Genomic DNA, 27910 nt, shown 5'->3' with positions numbered 1-27910 from the left:
AAATTATTTTGGTAACCATATGAAGCTTGAATTGGAGAATAGAGAGATTAGAAGCAGGTCCATCAATTAAGAGTCCCTTGCTGTATCCAATTATTGACTTGACTGACGTGACATCCCGACTAAAATCTCATCTTCTACAGGAAACCTTCCCTAATCCCCCTCAATTCTAGTGCTTTCCTTTTTTTGATTATTTTCTACTTATTCTATACATAACTTGCTTTATATGTATCGATTGACATGTTGTTTCCTGCTACTAAATTGTAAGATTATTGAGGGAAGGAACTGTCTTTTGCCTCTTTTTATATCCCTAGAACTTAGCACGGTACCTGGCACATCATAGGAGTTTAAACATAGTAGCAGTTTGTTGAATTTATTAATGTGAGTAGAAAGGAGATGAACATTAAAGATAAGGACACAGGAGGGATCAAACTTGATCATTGATTGGATATAGGGGTATGGGGGGAAAGAGAAAAGTCTAGAATTTCTCTGAAGTTGTGAAGCTGGCTAACTGGGAAGAGAACAGTATTCTCCAAAGAAACAGAAAAATTTGGAGAATAGGTTGGTTACGGAAGATTATGAATGTCATTTTGGATTAATTGATGTTGAGATGCTAGTGAATGAATGTTCAACAGGTAGCTGACAATGAATGATGCAATTCAGCAGAGTTTGGGACTGGCTATTGAAAATTAGAAGTTATCAGTATAAAGATGATAAATGAACCCAGGAACCTGATGACATAACCAAAATAAAGATTGGAGAGAAGATAGCTCAGGACAGAAACTTGTATGAACTTCAATTTTAGAGGAGAGGGATATTCAAGAAAAGGTTTTATTGGGATTGTTTTAGAATACAGGAAGGAGATATGTTTGTAGACATCAAAGAAAGATTAAGAAGAGTGAAGGATAGAGAAACCAAATGATCAAAGAAGCAAAGTTCTTTAAAATGATGGAAGGAAATGGACACAATCAGAGGAATTTGCTTTAGCAAATTTTCTAATGATTGTAGCAAAAGGAGAAGGAAGAATTATTTTGTGAGTTTTGAAATACAGAGCATAGTTAAAAAAAAAAAAAAGGATTTTTCAATAGATGGCTTCTATTAAAAAAAAAAAAGAGTAGGAGCTAAAATGCTATTCCGAGAGAAATGGTATAGGGGACTTGGGAAAATCTTAGAATCACCCAATCATACTTGCAAAAACCTCGGAGGCCATCTAGTTCAAACTATGTGTGGAGGCAACAAGAGTATACGATAATCAATGTGGCTTTATTCAACAATGAGATGATTCAAACCAGTTCCAATTATTTAGTGATGAAAAGAGCCATCTACACCCAGAGAGAGGACTGTGGGAACTGAGTGCTACAACATAGCATTCTCACTCTTTTTGATGTTGTTTGCTTGCATTTTATTTTGCTTTTCTCTGTCTCTGTCTCTGTCTCTCTCTCTCTCTCTCTCTCTCTCTCTATCTATCTATCTATCTTTACTGGTTTGATTTGATTTTTCTTGTGCAGCATGTTAATTGCATAAAAATGTATGCATATATTGGATTTAAAATATATTTCTACCACGTTTAACATGTATTGTACTACTTGTCATCTAGGGGAGGGTGGGGGGGAAATTGAAACACAAGGTTTTGCAAGGGCTAATGTTGAAGAATTGTCCACACTTATGTTTTGAAAAATAAAAAAGCTTTAATAAACCAGGGGGGAACTATATATGGAAGGAATCCTTACTATAACATACTTGAGAAATAGTCAGAAGATTTGGAGTGAAAGATGTATTGGAAGAATAAAAAGTTTGCTATGTAGTTAGCAGTGGGGAATCAGTAGAGATTAGATACACAAATTTAGAGGGGATCAAGGTGGCATTTTCATATGAATTTAGGATAAAGATTTAGAACTTAGGAGTCCAAACCTTATCTTACAAATGAGAGATTAAGGCCAAAAGAGGCATAACTTGCCCAAAGTAATACAGTCAGTTTCTAACATAAAATTTGAATTTGAATCTACTTAACTCCAAGTCTAGCAATCCCTTCAATACACTACACATTTCCCAGCAATATCGTATAACATATAATAACAGAGAAGGTACATAGTTATCACTTAAGAAATGTTCTATCTGTTTATCTATCCATCTTTCAATCTGTCTATGTATCTGTGTGTCCATCTGTCTGTCTACCTATGTCTGTCTGTCTATTTATCTATACATCTAATCTATCTGTCTGTCCATCTGTCTGTCTTTTTGTTCATCTGTTTATCTCTCTGTCATCTATCTGTGTGTCAACCTGTCTGTCTATCATCTATCTGTCTATCTGTTCATGTCTGTCTGTCTATCTGCTTATGTATCTATCAGTCTACCTGTCCATGTATCTATCTGCTACCTATCTATCTATCTCTCTGATCTACTAGAGGCAACCCAGAATTGAGGTCTGAGAGAACAGAAGTAGTGATAGAACAAAGGGGTCAAAGATTCAAGGGTAAATGATCATGTTTAACTACAAGTCAGAATTGTAAAGAAAAGATTTCATGGGTGTGAAAACTCAGGAAGAGAGAGATAAGTAAAAGGAATTAAGGTGGTGATAATGATGGAGAATAAGTTTAGGAGGAGTGATTTGATAATTAAATTATGAAATTGGGTCAGGCACACCCAGTTCTTTGGATGGACTATAATTGACAGCAAGAAACAGGAAGCAATTACATATTAATAAGGCTAAGTCAAGTAGAAGAAATGATATGAAGGAAAGAAGACAGGTTGGGAACAGGGGAATGGGATAGTGAGAGCAGGCAGAGTGGGGAAGAGGATAAGGATGGGGAGAGGCAGAGAGTATCAGCCACATAACTATAGATTAGAATTGTGGAACAGGAGTTTGAGGTCTCATTTTTACAGGGTTTAGGGGAGAACAGACCAACTCCTATCTGTGCCATGTTAGGGTAAGTTCATTAACATATCTAAATCTTCTCAAAGTTATTGATAAAACTTCAAAGTTGTCTTGGCTCTTCTCAACAATGCAGTCATTCAAGGTAATTCCAATAGACTTGGGATAGAAATTGCGATCTGCATCCAGAAAGAGAATATGGAAACTGAATATAGTTCGATGCATGGTATTTTCACCTTTGTGTCTTGGTTTTTTTTCTTTCTCATGTTTTTTTTTTTTTTTTTTCCCTTGTGGTCTGATTTTTCTTACACAACAAGACAAATAATGAAAATACATTTAAAAGAATTGCACGTATTTCATTTACATCAGATTACTTGTGATCCTGAGGCGTGGGAAGGTAAGAGGAGGGAGAAAAATTTGGAATATAAAGTCCAAAAATGAAAGTTGAAAATTATCTTTACATATGTTTTAAAAAGTAAAATATTATTGAAAAATTTTAAAAAAGAATCCTTCCAATTCTTAAAAATAAAACCTCCAAATCTTAAAAATCATTCTGCTGGTCTGGAGATGGAGTTTACATATCATATGACCAGAAGCTTTAACAAGCAGCATCTAGATGGATTGCTCTGATGCAGCACATATTATTAGGATATGAATTTTAGTTGATTTAGGATTCAATTTTTAAATTATGCTCTTTTGATCTTTGGGATGGTTTGCACATGACTGCCAGATTCCCCTTTGCGAATCTATATTTTTTGCTAAAACTTACTGACTAGAAGAAGAGAGAATAGTTAGGGGAACCCAAATAAGAAGTAATTTTAACATAATGAATAAAGGAGAGGAAGAGAGGAGAGATAAGTATAATGAGAGAAAGATTTTCAGAGTTGATCAGTGAGGTGGGAGTTATGCTAGATGACAATATCTACTATATTATCATCATTGTGGGAGGCAGAAACGGAATAGAGATGTAGGTCATGGGATTTGAGTAGGCTGATGAACCAGGAAACTAAAGTATTTGAAGGACTGTCAGTGTGCATATTAGATCATCCTGCTCAGGACCGGGAAGGAGACTGGAAGTCAGTGAATGAATATTTCCTCACCTGCTTCATTCCTTCGTCCCCATCCTGTTATCCAGCACTTTTGTCCACTGTGTACTTTCTGTCCAATGGGAGGAATACATATTGGCTGAATTAACTGCTTCATGGTTTCAGGCCAAGCAGTGCTCAGCTGCAGCAGGGCAATATCATAGTCAAAGGTTTGGCTATTGTAGTACTCATGAATCACAATTCTTCTCACTGGAGAGACAAACTTGGCATTACCTTGTATGTACATCCCTAAGTGAGCAGTCCATGGTCTGGGGTCAGATAACCTGGTGGAAAAGGAGTAGCGTGCAAGGGCATTAATTTCTAGAAGCATAAACAAATACCATGTGGAGTATTGAGGACAATGTAAAAATGAAGTGCAAAGGATGGTACACTAGAAATAGTTATTTCTATTGATGTTGGATGAGGAATAAGATATCTTAGTGCCTCACTGTCCCTATTCATAAAATGGTGGCAAACATAACTATGCTGTATCCTTACTTTCTTGACAAAAGGAAAAAAATGAGACATTTAATGTCAATACTTTAACAAGTCAATGATCTAATCCATGTGGTGATTCTTTTCTATGATACAGATTACATCCTAAGGTAATTGAATAAGACTAGATCCCTTCCCCCAGAAAGAAATTGAGAGAAACAGTTGAAATAACTGAACAACATAATAAGTGAACCAAAGCAATTTTACCAACTCCTGTGGGTACTTTTTAACTAGTTTATACATGCTTGGTACATTCAAAGTCTACTAAAATCTACTAAACATAGATGGATATGACTATAAAGGGTTCCAATCTCTTTTCTCCTACTTTGATTAAATAAAACATCAGAGGCTCCAAGATACAGAATATACTCAGATAAGTCTGTAAATCATTACTAGTTGTACCCTGCTCCTTTATAAGTATCTCTTTGTTCCTCATTGACCTTCCTATTTTTCAGATACGATGGTGTTTTACAATTCATTGCCATAAAACTTTACTTTAAAAGTCTGGAAAACAGCTTAGAATTCTAAAGGTTATATAATTTCACAAACTGCAATCCACTCCATATTTTTTCCTCTTTAATGTTGGTTCTGGCTAATTATCTGTCTGTAGTGTCTCTCAAGGACACTTGTGAGAAATTTCAATACTCCTCTTAAATTAATCAGTATTTATTTTTGATTTATTTGGTACCAGTGATTATCTTTAAGATAAATGGGATAGAATTCCATAGGTCAGAATTAATTAATCCTCTATGTACTGACGATAATATCTATGTATTAATGATTATATTGCTTTTAATTGAGAGATTTATATTATATAGATTTATAGTTTGATATTTTGGCCTGTATGAAACTGTGTTAGGGATAAAGATAAAAACTTGTTGTCCTCCTCTGTCTCCTATGAATGTGCTAAGAAAGCTACTGTGCTCTACAAGACCAGTTTCCACATTTACTTTATTCTTTCGTACCTAATATTCACAAAATACTGGTGAAAAGTCTCAAAATACTGTTGCCTAGTCACTGACTAAACACACATAATTGATATATGTGGAAAACCCGATGACTCATGACTAATCATGTGATTTCCCCTTTTGGAAGTGGCCAAAGAATTACAATACCTCCATCCATTTTTGGCACCCCTTCAGTTGCTGTAATAGAATAGGATCTTCTGTTACTGGGATAAGGGATCCTTGATTTCAGGGGACAGTTTTGGATACAATTTATTTCTCCCTCTCTTAAATACCCCTCCATTCAATGGTATATATTTTTCCAATTACATGTAAAGATAGCTTTCAACATTTACTTTTATAAGATTTTGAATTCAAAAGTTTTCTCCTTTCCCTCTTCGCAATCTGATATTGGTCACATATGTACAACCATGTTAAATGTTTTCACATTAGTCATGTTGTAAAAGAATTAGAAGGAAAAGGAGAAAAAAGAAACTGCAAGAAAGAAAAAAAAAGTGAAAATAGTATGATTTGATCATTCAGACCCCATAGTTCTTTCTCTGGATGTGGGTAGCATTTTCCATGATGAGCCTTTTGGAACTATCTTGGATCATTGTATTGCTGAGAAGAGTCAAATCTATCATAGTTGATCATCACACAATGTTGTTGTTACTGTGTACAATATTCTCCTGGTTGTACACACTTCACTCGACATCAGTTTGTGTATGTCTTTCCAAACTTTTTCTGACTTCTGTCTGCTCATCATTTTTTCTACACAATAGTATTCCATTACATTCATATGCCTCAACTTGTTCAGCCATTTCCCAATTGTTGAAAGAATTTCCAATTCTTTCTCACTACAAAAAAAGCTACTATAATTTTATCAAATTTCTTAGACATTTACCAGTTTCACTAATAAATTGAAACTTCTTCAAGTCCTGCCTAAGTATCTCTTAGTTATGGATTACAATTTTGGGTCCACAGTGTATTGATGGACTAAATTAATAGACTGCCTATGCAACCTCATGTCACAATCTGTACAAAAGGCATTTTTCCATCCATTTGATTTTTCTATGTAGATTGTTAGGCTAAACTATTTTGCATAGTCAGGGATCTTAAGAGGTTCTATAACATTTTAAGGTGTTAAGCAGTTGGCACAATATAATCTGTAATTAGAAGTAGCAGAACTCTATTTCACTTAACTTCTCTGTATAAGACATCCTTCCTGACAATGGCAAACACCTTTGGTAAACTTTCATGTTCTTGTGTGAATTGTGATACTGATCATTCAACAAAGACACCTTTGTAGCTAGATCTATCAAGGAATATGATACCATTTTAATGTATATGGAGACATTTTGTCTCCTAATGGGTGTGTTTTGTTTTATCAAATCAAATTATATCTACACAGAGCTATATAGAGAAATATGCATGTGTATATATATGAATCATATTTCGGAAGATTAGCACCTCCAGCATGAGGGATTTTTGAGCCTTTTTCATGGTTGCTCATCTACTGTTAATGTCCACCTGATTTACTATAGCTTGTAAGAGGCTATAGTAAGGGCAATAGTCATACTCTGATAACTTGTCTTGGCAGATGGTCTAAACCAGGCTCAGAGTAACTGGCAGGCTCAAACCCAGTGGTTATTTAGGGGGATGTCTTATCCCCAGGACATGAAGACTTTCTCTGGTAGAATGGGTGTATGAGAAGCATTTGTTCCAATGGCCATGAAAGCTGCTCAAGCAGGCTCTATGGAAAGCTTAGAGCAGTGGTCCTCAAACTTTTGTTCTCAATATTTTTATCCTATTAAAAATGATTGAGGATCTGTCCAAAGAGTTTTTGTTTATGTGGTTTATAGTTATAGATATTGATCATATTAAAAATAAAAACGCCATTGTCAGTCATCCTGATTTTTATCTTGCCACTGGATTCAGAAAGAGAAAATAAGACTGATGTCTCTGTGCAACTCTGCCTCACTTTAAATTCATTTCATACACAAGGCATCACCTGTGATGTCATTGGTCCTCTTCTAAAATTAAAGACAAACAATATACATATATGTGTATGTATATATGTATGCAAGCATGTATATAACTAACATTCGAATTCATCAGGGTCTTGTATTCTTTGTAACTTTTACAAAGGTGAAGATCATCTCATCTGTGAAGATGAGACAACATGCTAGGAAAATCAAACAATTACAGAATCTCAGAGTTGGGCAGGATGTTAAAAATCATCTATCCATTTCATACCTGAGAAGGAAATTCCCATGACTACATACTATCATACTATTAATTATTATCCAACTTTTATTTGAAAATATTCAGTAATGGGGAAATCAATATCTCCTGAACTAGTCCATTACAATCTGGACAGCTCTTTTTTTTTTTTTTTTTAAGTACTCTTATTTATTTATTTATGTATTTATTTTATTTTTCCAGATACATGAAAAGATAGTTTTCAACTTTCATTTTTATAAGACTTTGTGTACAAATTTTTCTCCTTTCCTCTCTTATCTCCCCTCCCCAATACAGCAACCAATCTGAAATAAGTTAAATAAGTTATAATCTGGACAGTTATAGTTTAAAAATTTGTCTTTAAATTGAATTTTAAAAAATCTATCTTCTCCTTGTCCAAACAAAAAAAATCTTATCCTTTTACCTAATAGTCCTTCAAACACTTGAAACCAGCTATATCTCTCTATAACTTGCTTCTCTGGATTTAATATGCTCATTTCCTTTAACTGATCATTTTATGGCATGGCTTTAAATGTTCTCATAAAGCCAGATGACCCACTTTGTACACACTGCAACTTGTAATAAAAATTTCCAATAAGTATCCTCAAGAAATATGCTCTATGACAGAAGAGATACAGTTTAGAGTTTTGGTTTCTAATATGAATTCATAACTTCCTTATGGTATTTAACCAAAAAATGACATCATCTTATTGGTCATTCACATAAAATGCTATCAGTCTTCCTATTCATTCTGTCAAGTTGTTTTGTAGTGATAAACAGAAATAGATGGAGTAGATGGTTTTCATGGACTTTGGCCCTGCTTGTAATCAAGGAATATTGAGAATTAAAGTACAGGCATTTTTATATTTTAAATAGAAATGTTTAAAAGGCAGTGCAAGGTGGTGGGGGAAAAAACACAGAACTAGAAATTAGAATAAGAATCAAGTATACCACTCTTTACAGATCCCACTTTGTAAAGCAGTAATCACTGTTCTGAAGCCAGAATCATCTTTTCTGTACTGAGGAGTAGAAACATTTTATCAGGTTCCATTGCATCCTATTTCTAAAGACACTAATGTTTTGAGCAATAAGTCATTGAATCACATTAAGTGAGGCATGTAAGACAACCATAGGTACCATCTTAGTAGTCTCACTATAGATGTTGTTAAAAAAGCATTTAGAAATATTTAGCACGGTGCCTTGTCTCTACCCTTCCCTTGGTTCAGTCTGACTTATTATTTTATAAGTATGGGGAACTCCTGATATAAAACTTCTCTCCAATACTACAGATCAGAAACTTGAACATAACCAATAGTCCTAAAGAGTCACCTGGAGCCTGAGAAGCTAACAGTCTTATTGATGATATCTGATAAAAACTACTAGTGTCTCTCATGCCTTGCCCTATTAATAAACATTTGCCAAATTAAATCAAATGCCTACACAAACCAAAAATATATGATTAATCATTTACTTAACATACTGGCAGGCATCTGGTTAAAAGATATGACAGTAAGAACTTATTTGAGAGAAACTTGAAGTTTAAAAAAATGAACTATTACCTAGAAAGTTACTTCTTTCAAAATAAATAAAGATTATAATGATTCCTGATATTATTCTACCAGGGCTTAAGGCATATGTCAAAGACCCCTTTGGAAATCTGTAGACCTCTACTCAGGATGTTTTCAAATGAATGAAATAAAATACACAGGAGTAAAAAGAAAAGTTAATTTAAAAAGATGTAATTTTTCTCTCATCTGAATTCATGGACCACTTAAAATCTTTCCAGTAACCAACTGGGCATCTGGACCCCAGCTAAGAATACCTATACTAGGGACAATAAATATTTAGGGGTTTGTTGTTGTTTATTTTGAGACTGAGCTTCCTATCTCTTCCAGGCTGAAAATGTAGTAGCCTCAGCCCTACTACTAATTGACATGGCAACTTTTGACCTGCTCTTTGTTCACTCTTTCTCAAATAGTCTGATGGCCCTCCACTCCCAAGGGGTCAATGATGACAGACTTAACACCTAATCAGATTTAGCCCTACTACAATTCAGAGTTCCTGCCCTAAAGTGATCTTCCAGCCCCTACTTCTCTCTCTATAAATTATGAGGGTGTCCACCATCATACCTGAGCATTAACATATTAATAATTTTGGTTAGAAATCCTCTTCCTGAGAAAACTATTCCTATTTGTTAAGGATATTGATTGATAAGGTATTGAGTATCTGGGTGCAGTTGGCAAAGAAAGATTGAAGTATTGATGGAAGTGCTCTCTGAAGAGTCCTAGTCCCACTCTCTATGGAAATGGGAATCGCATCATCTTGTTGTGTCTGGTCAGAAATCCTAGTTATGTCAAATTCCTGAGGTTAAATTTCCTCTATATATTTGTCCATGGCTCATTCTATCTTTGCTGAACCTCATTGGATCAGTGTACCATGGTATCTTTTCTCTCACCCTTCTCCCATGCCACAAGGTGTTTTTTCTCTCACCCCCACCATACCTCTATTCTTTTCTCCTTCTTATTCTTTTAGAATGCTAAATCCCTTTCAAAATTTACCCTACGAAGCAAAGACATACCCCAACCTCATGACATGTTCCCTTTCTCCTACTTAATTGTAAGTTCCACTAAGGAAATTGCCTTTTCCATTATTAATTGTTAAAACTTTTCCTTGCTAACTAACTTTCCCAACTTAATCTCATTCAGTTGGATATCTGGACCTAATATTCCTATTGAGTGACTAGAAACTCCCAAGATAAGTACTCTCTTTTCAACTGGAAATCTAAGCCTGGGGACAGTGACAACATTGAAGGAATTTCATTCCATGAAAGCCCTACTCCCAGACTGGCCAATAAAAAAGACAATTCTGAACTCCAAATCTCTTCAGAAGTAAAAGCAGAAACCTCTTGGCACAGCTGCCTACCAGGACTCTTGCCCTCTTCTCAGTGATAGCTTTCATTTCCCTAATAGGACCTTTTGTCACTGAGGAGTCTGTCTTCCTAGCAAAGTTGGCTTCTAAGTTGCCAATAAACTTCCCTTTTGCTATTCAGACTTTTCAGGTTTGTGAATTCTTTCACATTGGACCTGTGTATCTCCCACCAGAGGGGATTCTCACAACTCTTTGTACTGCCACTAACCACATCAAAAAGCCATAAGATCATTTCATAGGACAATCATTTTTAAAAACTGGGAATAGCTATGTGGTACAGTGAAAATACTATCTCTGGAGTCAGAAAGGACCTTAGTTGAAATCCTGTTTCAGATAGTTACTAGCTGTGCAATAAGAGAAGAAAGGAAAAAAGAAAAGAAGGAAGGAAGGAAAGTCTTCAAGTATTTGAAAAGCTGGAGTGGAAGAGGTATTTAACTTATTTGGCTTAGACCCAGAGGACAAAATTATGCATGGTAGTTAAAAAACCAATTTTGTCTTGATAAAAGGATAAAAGAAAAAATTATTTAAAAAATTATGAAAGTAAAAATAAAGCCCTTTCTACTTATTAGTTGTCTGGATAATGCACTTGATTTGTAACTTTGTACAAGGAATTTGTAAAGGAAAGTTTTATTCAAATCTGAACTAAATTAGGTGATTTCTAAGGCCCTTCCAAATCTGACATTCTAAGATTCTTACACCTGTGAAGAAGTATAGGTGTAGCAAGCATTGCCCCAAAAGGTTAGGAAAGAAGTTTCTGTCTCACCTGCTTCCTTGAAAACAGTGGGCTGCAGAAAGGAGCCACTCCTTGGAGATGACTGAGGCACCACAGTAAGCAGACCCAACAAAATGAAGGCTGACTTGCCATGGCCACCCACCTTCCAGAGTATCAGAACCACCAATGATGCGATGGAGAGTAGAGGAGGAAGTCCTGCTACAACCTTCAACAGTAAAGAGAAATGAAATCAAGTTTGTTATGAAACTGGGACTTTGCCACTGCTGTAAACTAGCTTCCTGCTTCTTCCACAGAATGTACGTTTGGATGTCTGAGACTGGTACTATCCAAACTTCTCCTCAGCACATTTCTACATATATTCTTTGTAGACAAACTATATTCCATTTAAATGGGACAGGGTTTGGGGAAGAGGAGGAGGGGAGCAATAAGCTGAGAGAGAACAACCGGAGGAAGATCCTGTTGACTGGAGCTGGCCGAATGACAAGAGAAACCTGAAGACTTTTGGAATGGATGAGTAGGAAGTCAAGATAAGATCTAAATAGAACAAAAGTAATAATAGTTTCAAAATTGAGGTCACTGTAACTTGGAGGGGAATGGGAGTGGAGAAGAAGGTATGCAACCACAAAGTAATTATTAAAACACCACAAGGAGATTGCTATTATAAACTAAGTTTATTGTAGAGATGGGAATGATACTTGACAAGAATTCACAATAATGAATCCGCTTAATGATTTTATGCTGCTCAGTTAGGTTTCTAGTATGAAAATTGATGAATGTACATATAGGATGCTCCAAAATCTTAGTACAATTCTAAGCCATTAAAGTTTATATAATTATAGTCAGAGACCTAGAATTAGAACAGACCTCAGAAACTTCTCATCCAACTTTCTCAATCTACATTTGAAGAAATGGAGACCAAGAAAAGTTAAGTGACTTTCAAGGTCACATGAGTAGAAAGTATGAAGAGTATGTGGCTATATAACAGATAAATATAGATATGCACACATATATACAGAAATACACATATTTATGTGTTGTGTGTATATTGTATGTATAATGTTGGTGACTACAGATGCCACTCTTAGGGTAACAGCGACATAATGAGGTTATCATACATGTGCATATATACAGACATATCTTGTATGTATTATATTACACAATAGGAATACATAAATATATATGTATATGTGTATATGCATCTCTACTCTGTGTAGATGCTAGCCCAAGAGTGGTATCTGTAGGCACAGGTGTGCATATATGTGTCAGCATATATACATGTATGTGTATGTATGTTTATATGCATGGGTATACCGTAAAAAGAGAAATCACATTAACACATTTATATGCATGCAAAGTACATTATGTATATTATTATTACTAATTATTACTATTATTATTATATTTATAATCATTATTTCTTAGCTGACAACTCAACATTGGTTAAGGAACATATCTAGGAAGGAAGAAGAAAAGGAAATCCATTCAATGTGATTTGCAATGCCTACATATTGTATGGAATTCATTGAGTGAAAACACTCTCATGGGAATATAGTCTTAAACTATAATTGTGAATGGAGACTTTATAATAACAAATACAGCTATAGCTAAATAGTTGCAAATGTTTGTCTCCTCCTATTTTCCATCACTCTTAATTAGCATTTAAGTACTTTTTTAAAAAAGTGATGATGGCTTTGAATTCTATATCTGTTTATATAGCAGTTCCCTAGAGAAATTTATATTAAGAGTTATTATTATTTAGTTTCTGGGTTAAATTTCCTCAATTAGAATGTAAGCCTGGACTTCTCCAAACAATGGGAGAAATGGCCAGACTGAGGGGATGAGATCCCCTCAGGCTAGCAGCTTTGGAGGCTTCCTCTTCAGAAATCTATTTAATCTTGTGTTTCACAGTTTATACTTTGCACTTTTTTCTTGACAAACATCTTGTCATATGGAAGATGCCCTTTCTCCTGAGATTGCAGTAAACCTCTTTTTGCCTTTTTTTACTCTGAGAGTCTCTGATTGTTTATGTGGATGTTACTGTCCCATATAATATGAAGCATTAGACAGTATAAGCTCATGAAACAGAGTTTTATTTATTAATGACTGTAATCAAAGCAAAAATCACTTTATACTTCTGTTTACAAAAGACAGTTTATTTTAATTTTTTTTTTACATTTATTCTTGGATTCTTTTTTCATGTTTTCGTTCAATAAAAATCAGATTTCCTACCTCTTCTTGCTTGCCACATAGAAATATGCATTTAACATTGTCACATGTGAAGCCTAGCTTAGATGAAAATTAAAATTTTAAATCAAATAAGTTGAAGAAATAAAGGTATTGAAGAGAAAATCCTACTTTGTACTTACTGCAGCCTTTCTCATCACTTCCATCTGGGCAGTCTACTGTTCCATCACACTTGGCATTTTGTTTTCTAAAGCAAACATCATTGCCACACTTAAAAGTTTGGTTGTTGCATGGAATTCCTAAAAGAAAACCAAAGGAGAAACTTATTCTATTGTTACCTCACCAGGGAATCATAAGCATGAGTCATCACAAGTTTCATTACTCAGTATATTTTTACCAAATTCATTCTTCTGTAAGAAAAAAAAAAAAAGGAAGTGGAAATGAAATGATCTCACAGTAGCACCTCTCAGGCCTCATTTAAAGATAATGGTGCAGTTAGAAGAGACCTATGAGGAATAAATGATGCTCAGTTTGATGATCTCTCCAATCTGTCTATGTATGCTAAAAAGCATTTGGGAATCAAAGACTTAAGTTCATATTACTCTCTTGGAGGAAAAGTAATAACATCACATTTGCATAATGCTTTACAAAGCACTTTATAGCTATTTTATTTTCTCAGTGAAGCAGGTTGTGGTCCCTTTAAGAAACTATTCTTTTCAGATTGATTTATTCCTTTCTGATTCCAGCCCTTCCTAGTTGATGCATTATCAATTCAAGAAGCTAGGATCTTTGATTCACAAATCTTGGTCAAATGCACCCCTTTGAATTCCAATGGGAGATCCAGGCTTGTCCCAGTCCCCACCGGATCTGAACCAAATTGGGACTCCACCCACAGGCCCCCTTTAGCTAAATCTCTCATTATAAAAAGAGCCACACTAAAATCCTCTCTTTGCAGAGGTTCCAAACATGCCAGCCCTATGCTTGGCACACAAAGGATCTCTGCCCACTGGAATACTGTTTCCAGTGCCTTCTTTTTACCCTCACCTATTTCCTTAACCAGACTTTAACCTTACTTCCAATCCCCATAATAAACCTTTTTTTTAATCAATCTAGGTTTTCCGGTCTGTAAATTTCTTTACAGGGAACTTCTTGCACTGCCAGAAGGGAGTTCCCCAAAACTCCCTACCCTTGTGCCAAATCCAAAAGGATTGCAGGGGAGGTCCATTTGACTCCCTGAATCCCAAACCTACTACTAGACCTCATTTAACTCCCTCACTACCAGAAACCCTAATTTCATTTGGGTACCCCAAATCTAAACTTCATCATCAACAACTCTATATGGTAGATGATATAATTGTCCCCATTTTACAGATGGGGAAATCGAGGTTCAGAGAGGTGATTTGCTCAGGATCACATAGCTACTCAATATTTGTGGCAGATTTCAAATTTAAGTCTTCCTGATTCTAATTTCACCTCTCCATCTGCTACAATGTAACACTTGACTAGTCCTTAAATAATAAATAAATAAAACACACTGTCTGAAGCAATCATTAAAATCACTTGTTTCTTGTCAGAGGCAAACTAATAAAAATGAGGTTTTTGGAAAATAGTAGGACATTTAGTTCTGATAAGGCTAGGGCATATAGTGTTCTGTGGTGTATAGTGCCTTATGCCATTGCCACAAGTAGGAGGAGAGATCTTGTCAGTCAAATGACTTCAAGGCCTTAGTTTTTTTACACCTCTGAGCCACAAGAAAAGCCAAATGATAAATAACATTGCATACTTAACAGGCACACATGTCCCCAGAAAAAGATACAGAATGAAAATTCCTTACGCTGAGTACAGTTCTGTTCATCTTGGCCATCTTCACAGTCCCTAAAGCCATCACAGACCAGGGGGGCCTGTGATTTAAAGGTACTGACATTACAAGCAGGCCTAAGCATGCCTGGAACAAAAAAGGAGAGAATAAACATGAGTCTGAGTCAGTGTTTGGAGGCTTTGGTGAGGAGAAATACCAGCTTGAGGCATTTAAAGCATTAAAAACTATACATTAAAGATGCAAATTTTCTAAAATTTAAAAAATCTACAGCTTATTTCTCCAAAAAACATTCACTCAGCCCTCCATGAGGGCCAATGTAAGTGAAGGCTGCTAAACTATAGATACATGGTTTGTGGGGGAGAAATAAATAATGGGAGTCCATTCTTAAGTGCTTCTTATTTTTTTAAAAAAAGGAAATTATTCTGTATTTATAGATGTATTAATAACTGGTAGTACTCCCCTCCTAATAATACTCCCAGGAAACTCCTTTGAACAGAAAATGTCTTTAGTATTCAAAACAGTGTCTACCTTGTTGCTAGTAGCCAACTTAAGTAAATGGGCTCTTTGAGAAAGTGAATTAATTTTTTTAGGCATTCAATCCAGTGCATAGTGGTGAGTCATCTTTGGTGTCCTGTAATGTCTCTATCATATTTATCTGTTCCCATGTCTTAACAGATTCAATTCAATAAATATTTATTAAGTATCTATGATGTACCAGTATGCATACCTCAGAATGCAAATTTAAGAGAGACAGAGACAGAGACCAGAGACACAGAGAGAGACAGAGATAGAGAGATAGAGTTCCTGGGATCAGGAAGTACCTAGTGTGGTCCCTAGAGTAGAAACCACCTGAGCTGCCCATGGAAAATGGAGAGTCCTCTTGAAAGTTCTGAGCCCTTTGGGAGGAGTCTTTCACCACCCTCTAGCCAGTCAATTAAGGAGGTGAGGCAATTGAAGGAGGTAAGAAGGCACTGAGTATCTAATAGATCTCTTTTGATTGGGTCACCTAAAAAATTTCATTCAACTTCTGCTTTCCTCCCATGGGGAGGGCAAATGCTCACTTAGTGAATAGAAAAAATAACAATAGTTGCAGAAGTGATTATGACACAATTAATCACTTCGTAATAAAACATTACAGCAATAACACAAAAGAAGATGCATACTTTATCACCAGAAAGCAATCAGTAATGCAAATTTACACCAATTCATTAGATGATTATTTCAACTAAAATAATCAACATTGTATATATGTATTAGCATGTTGGATCATATAAATTGATTTTAATTTTTCTACATGAAATGTGTTATATTCAAAGATGCCTAAGTCCTATTAATGTTTATGGTATGTGGAACAGAGGGTCTAAATCTCTGATTTCCTCGGGGTGGGGCACTTCCATAGGGTATACTCCCTCTACAAAAGCAGATTTTTCTCTACTCTGAAAATTATAATCACTGAGAGATTATGTTATTTGGTTAGCATTACCTAGATGATTTGTATCAACTAAATTTGAACCCATGTCTGACTGAAACTGAAACCTGAGTCCTATTCAATAAACATCATGAAATTGCTGCCTCTCCACTGTATTAATGAAGGAAAATAACAGCAAGATATTGGAATTATTTGCAAACTCAACATCTAGGGAATTTGGGAAAGGATGGAAATAACATTAATTTATGAATTAGTTTCTCAAGATTTCTCCCTTAAACCATAAAACATAATGATGCCAGCCACAAAAATACAAGAAATGAAACCATTCTCAAAAGGGGGGAATTTCTGGTAGTTTTTTTCAATGAGTTCTAATGGCAATCTGTCAATTATGAAATTGAATCTTTCCTCAATGAGAATATATGCAGACTTGAGTGTTTTAAAGTTTTGGAGTAAAAGAGAGCATATAGTCTCTCTAATTTTCTACCCACAATCTCCCAATCTCTTGACATCTATGTGGGCTTTCCTGGGTCATTTTTCTTTGGTAAAAGAATTAGTGCTCCTCTGTCCTCCTGCTTTTACTAAATCAGCAAACTGAGTTCCAGTCACAGGGCTTGCAGAGCTGGGTGAGTCAATGAGAAAATAAAAGTAAATATGTAAGAGGTCAAAAGCCCAGGAGAAAGAGGCTGTGTTGAGGAGAGGGCAAAGGGAAGAGCTGGTGCAAACTGATATGTAAGGGGCTGAACAGGAAGAGGATCAGCAGGAAGTCAGAAACTGAGTTTGAGTATCACTGTGTAATATGGCTAAAAGATAATAGTCTAAGGCAAAAAAAATACAAGAGAATATATTAAAAGAGTTTTTATTTAAATGAATCAGGTTGAAAACCCAGATACCAACCACAATAAAGTTCATCACTTTCATCAAAGCAGTCATTGCTTCCATCACAGCGCTGAGCCTGGGGTATACAGAAGCCAGTGGAACATCTGAAATAATTTGTTGGACAAGCTAGAATAAAAAAAAAGGCAGAGAAGTGAAGCATATTCCTAAGTAGTGCAAGATCATATAAGTCAAATGCTCAAAAGAACATTGTTGAGTTACTTATTTCCATTTGTACAGCATACTGTATATAGGAAGATAATGATATAAGAATTTTAAATTTATGTCTCCATAATTTCTTCCCAGTATCACTGGTAGAAATTTCATTGTAGCATTCTTATTCTTAGACATTAATCAAAAAAGGTGTTATTGAAGGAAGGGGGAAGAAAAAGATGGATAAGCATTTTAGACTAACATTACATCTCGAGTCATGTAGATTTTAGGGGCAATTAGCTGGAAAAGTAAATTTGAGGGCTAGATCTGGAGTCAGGAAGATTCATCTTCCTGAGTTCAAATTTGTTTTCAGATATTTACTTATTATCTGTGTGACCCTGGACAAGACATGTTTAACCTTGCTTGCCTCAAATTTCTCATCTATACAATGAGCTGAAAAAAATGGCAAACCACTTCAGTATGTTTGCCAAGAAAAATCCAAATGGAGTCACAAATGAAATGATGGAACAGTTATAGAGTCCTTTGGAAGTAATGACATCATGTATTGGCTCTACTTATCATTAGCAAAGCTGTGTGGTCTTGGTCAAACTTTCTGAGCCTCATCTGTAAAAATAAGCAGATTGGATAAAAGAGCCTCTGAGGTCCTGTTGTTGTTCAATTTTTTTGTGACCCCATTTGGAATTTTTTTGGCAAAAATATTGGAGTGGTTTGCCATTTCCTTCTCCAGCTCATTTTACATATGAGGAAACTGAGGCAAGCAGGATTAAGTGACTTGCATAGGTTCACACAACTAGTAAGTATCTGAAGCTGAGACATTCTGATTCCAAACCCTGTGTTCAAACACTGTACCAGCTAGCTGTCCTGTTCAATTCTAAATTTAGAAGGGCATCATTTGAAGTCCCTGCTAAGTCCATACTGTCCACAGCCACTACACTAATGACAGTTCTCTGATCTTAATCATGGCTCTCAGGGTTGAGATTAGAACATATAAGTATGAAGTTCAGATAAATAGTTAGCTCAAACCTATCCTTGGTAGAAACCCATGTTTATGGCATAGATATATCAGAGAATGGAAATGGAAATCTATTTAACAACTACCTTTTTCTGTTAATGGTGAATTTGATGTCCTAATGTTCAGGAACTAAAAGGAATTAATAATGTAGGTTTTTACACTCTTAGGATCCATAGAACTAGAACTAGAAATACTCTAAAAGGTAATCTCTGCCACCACCTTCATTTTGCAGATGAAATAGCTGAAATCTGAGGTTAGATGACTTGTCCATATGTTATACATCTGGCAAGTAGCAGAGCTAGGATTTGAACTCAGGTCCCAGATTCTAAGTTCAGCATTTCAATTTCAATCTCTCTCTCTCTCCCCTTCTTCTCCCCCCCCCCCCCAGTGCTTTATATTTTCAGCTAAAAGCTAAATAGATAAGATAATTTTAATATCAAATATCTGTGATTTTTAAAAATTTGTTGAATAGAAGTTCATGATATTATAGCGTTAGAAGCGGAAGGGATCTTTGAATTATCACATTTAATTCCATCATTTTTAAAAGAGGTACTTATTTTAAATGGAATTCCTCTTTCTATTTCTTCCTGCTGGGTGCAATGTTCCTTCTTAATCATAGAGAAAACAACAAATTACTTGCTCCATACGTATCTAACTAGGCAGCCTGATAACAAGACTGTCTGGGAAGCCAGGTCAAAGTGTCAAATGGAATATGTTGGAGCCAAGACTATGACTGCAAACTTGTGTTCTCTTCTCTCCCTTGCTCAAGATCCCCAAGACCATTGAATCTAACAGACAGTCAATCAGGACAACCCAATATGGGCCAGTTAAGTGGAAAAGTAGACCAATGGAATCATGCCTAACTATGAATATATCCATAAGGAATAGCTGGTTTAGGGCACAATCAGTAGTTTTAGCAGGGTTGGAATAGGAGCAACTCCCAGCTAGAATTCTGCTCCAGGGATTTATCAAAGGGAGGGGCAGGGTGAGGAGAGGAGAGTACTGAATGATATTTCAGATGGGGCCCAGGCCTGACTGGGGTCCTGACTTTTCTCCACCCAATCAGCATACTTATATGGATCAATGACACTTGAACACTAGGGATTGTCAGGCTCAGATATGTATTGACATTTCTCTCCAGCTTCAACAATTTTCCCCAGGTTTGAGATTAATATTATTCTCTGTATTTACTGACACTGTACTAATATCCTAGAACATTGATAAGTCACTGAGTTCATGCTTGTAGCAATTTCCATTCTTGAGCTTTAAGTTCTAGCAGATTTAAGATAAAAGGGACTGATCTGATTTATATTTGCTAAGATCTCCATAGGTAATTTAGGTCCAAATGAATCATAAGGACCTAATTTAATTTCAAAGAGGCCTGGAGAGACTTACATGAACTGATGCTAAGTGAAATGAGAAGACCAGGAGATCATTGTACACAGCAACAGCAAGAATATATGATGATCAATTCTGATGGACATGGTTCTCATCAACAATGAGGTGATTCAGACCAGTTCCAATGGTCTTGTGAGAAGAAAGTCATCTGCACCCAGAGAGAGGACAGTGGGGACTGAATGTGAACCACAACATAGTATTTTCACTCTTTTTGTTGTTGTTTGCTTGCATTTTGTTTTCTTTCTCATGTTTTTTTTTCCCCCCTTTTGGTCCGATTTTTCTTATGAAGCATGATATTTGTGGAAATCTGTATAGAGGAACTACATGTGTTTAACATGTATTAGATCACTTGCTGACTGGGGGAGAAGGTGGAGGAAGGGAGGGAAAAATTAGAACACAGGGTTTTGTAGGGGTAAATGTCAAAGACTATATATATATCTTTTTTTTAAAGGACCTAATTTAAGTTCAGCCTAATTGTACACTGAAAATTCATCACAAGATCAAGACTTCAGAAATAAATTTTAGTACATTGGCAATTTGGGACTTTAATTCCATTCAATACAATATTTCAAACTATACTACATCAAGAATCTATTAGGTGTAACTATTAACTATGTGGTTCAGTAGATAGAGTATTGACCCAGAAATTAAGAGGACCTGGGTTCAAATTCAATCTCATACTCTGTGGCAAATTACTCTGTGTGCTTACAAACAAAAAACATTAAGTACTTGGGAGGCTGGAGTGTGTGTATGTGCTGGAGTAGTTGTAGAAAGATCAAGCAATTTTTTAGTAAGTCTTTCTAAAATCCATTGTGTAGTTTCCTTCCTGATTGTCTTTAAGAATATCCTGAACTTTAAAAACTTACTGAAAATATTATGGGGAAAAAAACCAGGAATCTATTAAGTACCTACTATGTTCAAGAAAATATTCTGGTCTCTGGGGATACAAAAGCAAAGCTCTCAAAAACTGAGAAGCTTCTGGTTTATAGGAATGGTTTCCTAGTGAGTTAATAAACTGAGCTGGGTCTCAAGGATGAAAAGTATTTCAACAGGCAGAGATAAGGAGGGAATGCATTCCACTTGTGGAGCTGAGCAGTTCACTTCAATACTGAAGAATTTTCAGGGTGATATTATTATTCTACCTATTAAGAATAACATGAGAAGTAATTAATTGATTGTAAAACACCATCACCAGGGTGAATTTCTTATAAAGATAATAAGTAAACAACAAATATTTAGTAATTTTAAAAATGCTACTTTAAAAAACAAAACATTAACTATGTAGCATACATTAAAATTCAATACTTACTATTTAAATTCTACAATGATGGCCATTGCAATAGAAATTCCATTTCATTATGTTATTAAGGTTTTAAAAACAGATTAGAGGTAGTGTAATCTGGTGGATAAAGAAAGGACTTTGAAGCTTCTGATATCTACTGAGTCAAACACTCAGCCACCTTGGAAGCCCATGCCAGAATCAGATTATAATATAATTAGGAAATATTTAACAAAATAAACAAAAAATACCAGTTAGATGGTATAGTGGATAGAGCACCTAACCTGGAGTCAGGAAGCTCTGAAATCTAATCTATCCACAGACCCATATTAGCTGTGTGATCTTGGACAAGTCACTTGACCCCGTTTGCCTTTGTTTCCTCATCTGTAAAATGGAGATACAGTGGAAAAGGAAATAATAAATCTACTCCTATACCCTTGCCAAGAAAACTCTCCCATGGACAAAGTCCAAGGAGTCTGACAGAGTCAAATGAATAACTTAAGAATAAAATAAAAATAAATGAAAATAAGTAATAATAAGATTCAAATTTGAAAATAAAACATAGATAACATTACTTAAAAAAAAACCAAAAACAAAAATTAAGTCAGTATGCCACCTGCAGGGATCCTTATATAAAGATGAATATACTCTGTGTTTGATACTATACTGCACTGAGCAAATCTCTAGGACTCTCAACTTATGGAAAGCCCAGGCCTGCAAAGGTAGAGAGAATTTCCTTGCCTGATGGAGCTCCCTATAATAAGGAAACCACAGATCCAGTTTTCTCCACCCTATCCCCATCCCTTTCAGCATGCTACATCATGGATAGCCACCAGCTCAAAGGATCAAATTTGCAAGGGACTCAAAGAGAAATAGAAAACAACCTGGTGAGTTGGAATAGGCTGCAATACTTTAAAAACAATAATTTGTATTCAGTAAGTCATAAAATATTATTAATTAGTGGAGTCAAAGATGACAGAATAGCTCAACTGCTACACTGGTACCCACAAAAGATCCAGGGAGTGACATTTAGCACAATGAATATATATTTTTGTGGAGGATGATGAATGAAAAGTCCATGGGATGAAAAAGCATCTGTAATTTGCAAGTGGATAGATCAAGGATAGGAGGGAAAAGATCTCATTCTTACGTTGACTGATGTTGTAACTACCATATTCCACCAAAAGCGGTTTGTCTGAAAGTCTTGAGCTGCACTGAAGCTGAATGTGAACTACAGAGCTGGCTATTCGGAAAATTGTCTGGTGATCAATGTAAGAACCACAGTACCTGAGAAGAAAAGAATGACAAAAAGGAAAGACAAAGAAGAGAGATAACCAGGTCAGACTCTAGGGTCAGGTCATATTTAGGTCCTGAACTCTTGCAGTAGTCTCTTAATTGGTTCCCCTGTTTCAATTCTTTCCCCTTCTCCAATCCATTCTCCCACTGCTTCCAAACTGATTTTCCTAATGGATAAGTCTGTCCCTGTAACTCCCCTATAGCCTGTTGGATCAAATGTGAAGATCTCTGTTTGCATTCAAAACTCTTTACAATCCAGCCCCAATCTACCTGATTGAAAATCTAATTATATATTCCTCCCATTCCAAGGTCCAAACAAACTAGCTGTTCTTCACAAGTTAGATCACATCTCATCTTTCACTCTTTGCACTGGTTTTCCCACTCCCCACCCCACTTCCCAGGAATTCATTTCCTTCTCAATACCATTCCATAGAATTCTTCCTTTCAAAATTCTTCTACTAAAAAGGCTTTCTAGCTCCTCTTCAGCTGCTAGCTTTCTTTTCCACATCCCACACATTCCTGGCATTTATTTTTCATGTGCTTGTTTATGTAGGAGTTGGCTCCTCCAAAGCCTGTGAGCCTGTGAGGGCTGATACTGCGTTATTCATTAGGTCAGATCAAGTATATACATTAGATTCACCCAGATGATGGAGTTCAGATACAATAGACTGTAACTTAAAATTCAAATCGTATTCATTTTCAGTCACAAACATTCAAGGACCTACTTTCCTTTGCTTCCAGGTGAGTAATACTGATATAAACTGAGATCTTTGGTGGGGAAGGATTGGAAAGGAATTTTGGGGGGAAGGATGGTCCTGGGTCTCAAACCTTCCTGGCCTCTGGGAGGGGCGTCACCTGTTCATAGGGGGAACTCCCAAATAAGTAATCTCATTCAATTGGAGAACTCAGCCTAGTGCATGGTCAACATTCTCTTTTGGAAGCCCCCTCCCCAACCCCCCATCTTTGGACCAAGACTCAATTTAATCGAATGCTATGTGCCTAGACCTTTGCAAAAGTCCTATCAGGAGTTTGCTCACTGATGAAGATATTTCTCTTCTCAGTGTAATAAACCTATTCTTGCCACAAACCTCGAGCCTATATTCATTGGAATTTGAAAATTCTTTTGCAAAGCCTGCAGGATCCCATTGCTGTCAAGGGATCTCTCAGCCCTCATTTCTCACACCTCAACAGTACTGCCGTAGAAGGTTGGGAATTTTTCCTTTTGTTTCTCCCAAATTGACAGCACTGGGTACATCGTAGGCATTTTAATAAATACTTGTAGATTGATTAAGTGATGGAAAATATACTGAGTTCTATGGGTCAAGTTTTGGTGTAATTAAGTTCACTTACATTTTGAACACTACTGTCCTTCATATTTCTCCTGCTGAAAATAATGTCTTTTTTACCCCTTTTTTTTCTGAATAGTGTAGTGGAAAGAATACTGGATTTGGAATTAGAGGATATGAGTTCAAATCTCAGCCCTGTGTATGTGGGAGCAAGTTACTTCTCTGGGCCTCAATTTCCAGATTTATCAAATGATATTATTGGACAAAAGATCTCTAAGGTAACTTCTAGCTTTAAATTACTTTTTTTTAAAAAAAATATTTTGAGCACAAAAAATTAATTTAAGTTCTCCATGGTTCAATTTCTTTCCCTATAATATAGGAACTGGATCTATGATTTTTTTTGTCATGTGAGAAAGTATAAATACAAGTGACCACTTTCTTCTTAGCAAATTGTTCAGAGCCCTGAAAGGTTAAGTAATAATTAAGTAAATAATTAAGGCAGAGGCCTTAAACCCAGGTGTTCCATACCCTCACACTGGTTCTTTATCCACTATTTCATGCTGCCTCTCCAAAATAAAAAGCACTGACTAGTTTAAAAAAAAAAATTGGAGGCAATCAGGATTAAGTGAAATGCCCAGGATCACATAGCTAGTAAGTGTCTGAGAGCAGATTGGAAATCAAATGATTTTGAGTCCAAGGCTGATGCTCTGTCCCCTATAGGTGCTACCCAGCTTTCCTAAAAGCACTCCCTACTGAGTAGCTATTCAGATATTCAATTGTCCATTGTCATAAGGGAAGAGGAAGAACTTGAGTAACAGGAGTCCATCAATACTCCTGAAATATCATTTGATCTATTTATTTTCCCTTTTACTAGAATTGACTAAATTTCTATTTTCCTTGCTCAATCCAACCTCCTATGGCAGTTCTAACCAACTGTGAAACTGTCAAAGAAAAGCTAACAGTGAAAAAGAAGTAGCAAAGATAATTAAAAGGGTAATCCAGATGCTGGCATTGGTCCAAACTGAGAAGTAAGTAATTATCAACAATCCTCCTTGGAGGAATGTAGAGCAAGAATTCATTGCATTGTATCAAGTCTGTGCATCAGATTCACACAGAAGTGGTTGTTGCCATGACATGCAAGTGAGTTGGATTTAAGTGAGGGAGGTCTCTGCAAGCTCACCTGACTCACCTTCCCCTCTAGAGCCATCTGGGTCATGGCCAGATCAGGAAGACTGCAGATGGCCCTGGATGCAATGGGAGACCTTGGCCTTTTCAAACTAAGGTCTTCAATGAGTCTCATTTTAACTGAGGCTGCACCCATCCAGTGATAAAGGTTAAATAACAATTAAAATAAAGAACCTTAAGTACCTACCATGTGTCAGGTAGAGTACTAAGAGCAGGGATTACAAAAAAAGGTAAAAGACAGTCTCTGCTTTAAGGGAACTCACAATCTAATGGTAGAGACAGTAAGAAAATAATTATGGGCAAACAAGTTTTATACAAGATAAAGAGGAAAGGCACTAGAATTAAGAGGGCTTAGGAAAGGCTTTCTGTAGAAGGTGGGATTTTAACTGGGACTTGAAGAAAGCCAGGAAGAAGAGGTGAGGAAGGAGAACATTCTATGTATGGAGGACAGCTAGTGAAAATAGAGTAGGGAGAAAAAGAGGTAGGGCAGACAATTAGGGGGTACGGTAAATTGAGTGCCCCACCTGGAGTCAGGAAGGTTTGGATTCAGACCTGACCTCTGACACTTACTAACTGTATAACCCTGAGTAAATCACTTAACCCTGTTTGCCTTACTTCTTTATCTGTAAAATGATCTGGAGAAAGAAATGGCAAAACACTCCAGAATCTTTCTTAAGAAAACCCTAAATAGGGTCACTAAAAGAAATGATTCATTGAGGACCCCTACTCAAACTCTAATCAGTTCAATGGTTTTATAAGGGATAATGATTGTTAGTAATTGTTTTTTAATATACTCATCTAGTTATACATATCTATTCAATCACCTAATAATAGGCATAAGAAAAAATAATGTATTAATCCATACTTTGTTTAAGTCACATAGGGATATATATAGGCCTCAGACTTTAACGTAATTATAATTTCTAATTGCCAGAGAGGAGGCTCACTTGTGTAACCACAAGAATGCTGATACACACACACACACACACAGAGAGAGCAAGAAAGAGCCTGTTTTGTTCAAATTCTATGATCAAAGCAAGTATGGGTGAAGGTATGGTATGGAAAATTCCCTCAATATGTTTTTGGAGTATATGTATAGCTTATACCATTTCTTCTTGTCTAACCTAAAGAGAATCCCATCTCTGTATCCTAAAGAGTTATAATAAGTTATAGTATATGAATGTTATGGAATATTATTGTTCTATAAGAAAAGATCAGAAGAATGATTTTACAGAGGCTTGGGGAGATTTACATGAGCTGATGCTAAATGAAATGAGCAGAACCAGGAGAACATTGTATACAGCAACAAGAAGATTATGCATTGATCAATTCTGATGAACTTGGATCTTTTCAACAATGAGGTGATTCAGGCCAATTTTAATAGACTTGTGATGGAGAGAGCCATCTGCATCCAGAAAGAGGATTATGGGGACTGAATGTGAATCACAACATAGCATCTTCACCTATTTTATTGTTGTTGTTTGTTTGCTTTTTTGCTTTCTTTCTCATTTTTTCTCTTTTTGATCTATTTTTCCTTGTATAACATGATAATTGTAGAAATATGTATAGAAGAATTGCATATGTTTAAAATATATTGGATTACGTGCTATCTAGGGGAAGTGGGGAGGGAGGGAGAAAAAATTTGGAACACAAGGTTTTGCAAGGATGAATGCTGGAAACCATCTTTGCATGTATTTTGAAAATAAAAAAAACTATTATGGAAAAATTAAAGTAAAAAAAGAGAAGCCCATTCATCTTATGGCCAACTAATTGGTCAAGATACTCCTTATTTCATACAATTTGTGATCCTGCTGACATATCATTTTTGCTTATTTTACTTATGCATCATATGTCAACAGATGAGATTCTGTATTTTAGCATGGGTCTTTTGCATATTTTGGTATCAAAGTCTATAAATACAAGATCCTGGAAGAAGGTAACATTTCAGATCTAAAGGAGAAAGAGGAGAAGGAAATTTGAGGTCCACTTCATTAGAGAGGACTATAGACACTTTAATAAAGCACAATTCGCTCAGAGCTCTGCCTAAGTCTTTTTTATTATAATTTGAACAACTTTAATCTTCACATCATCAAGAGTCAGGATTCGAACAACTGAACAACAACAAAAAACGGGGAGTGAGAAGGAAGACTGGAAATGCAGTGGAAAGCAAGTTATGGATTTTGAAGGGTTTTGAAAATCAAACAAAAGATTTAATAATTGATCCAAGAGATAATAGGGAACCACTGAAGTGGTCACTGAAGAGGGTGACATGGTCAGACTTGTTCTTTTGGAAAATTACTTTGACAGCTGAGAGGAGATGGACCAGCAAGAGAAGACCTGTGACCTGGAAACCAAATGGGGGCTACCATAGTTCAGAGGTGAAGTGATGCAGGCTTGCTTTAAGGACGTGGCAGGGTCAGAGGAGACAAGGTGAGGTATGGGAGAATTGTCACAGAAAAACTTAAAAAACAGATTGGATATGGAAGATGGAAAAGAGTGAGGAGCTGAGGATAACTCTTATATTGTGAGCCTGGGAGGCAAGGAAGATGGTGGTACCCTAATAATACTTAAGCTGGAAGTAAGAGATTGGTGCTCCAGGGAAGGAAAGAAATCATGATTTCTTGTAATTCAAGAATTCAAGTACTGAGCAAAATTTCAAAGCAGTGAAAGTTTGTCTTCT

At 36.0% G+C, this 27910-nt stretch overlaps 1 protein-coding gene across 1 annotated transcript in view; it reads right to left on the bottom strand.

The window, feature by feature from the left end:
* TMPRSS7 (transmembrane serine protease 7) overlaps window positions 1–27910 on the bottom strand; it is a 96594-nt gene that overhangs the window by 3889 nt on the left and 64795 nt on the right. The window contains exons 11-16 of the mRNA XM_003763582.3: window positions 22614–22750; window positions 17622–17729; window positions 15314–15424; window positions 13662–13778; window positions 11326–11500; window positions 3970–4238 (exon numbers count right to left, since the gene is read on the bottom strand). Of these exons, the coding sequence (XP_003763630.1) occupies window positions 3970–4238; window positions 11326–11500; window positions 13662–13778; window positions 15314–15424; window positions 17622–17729; window positions 22614–22750 (917 nt within the window). The remainder of the gene's footprint in view (window positions 1–3969; window positions 4239–11325; window positions 11501–13661; window positions 13779–15313; window positions 15425–17621; window positions 17730–22613; window positions 22751–27910) is intronic.

Source organism: Sarcophilus harrisii, chromosome 3, assembly GCF_902635505.1.
Source record: "Sarcophilus harrisii chromosome 3, mSarHar1.11, whole genome shotgun sequence".
Lineage (NCBI taxonomy): Eukaryota > Metazoa > Chordata > Mammalia > Dasyuromorphia > Dasyuridae > Sarcophilus > Sarcophilus harrisii.
Note: the sequence above shows the minus strand (reverse complement) of the source record. Positions and strands in the feature narration are given on the sequence as shown.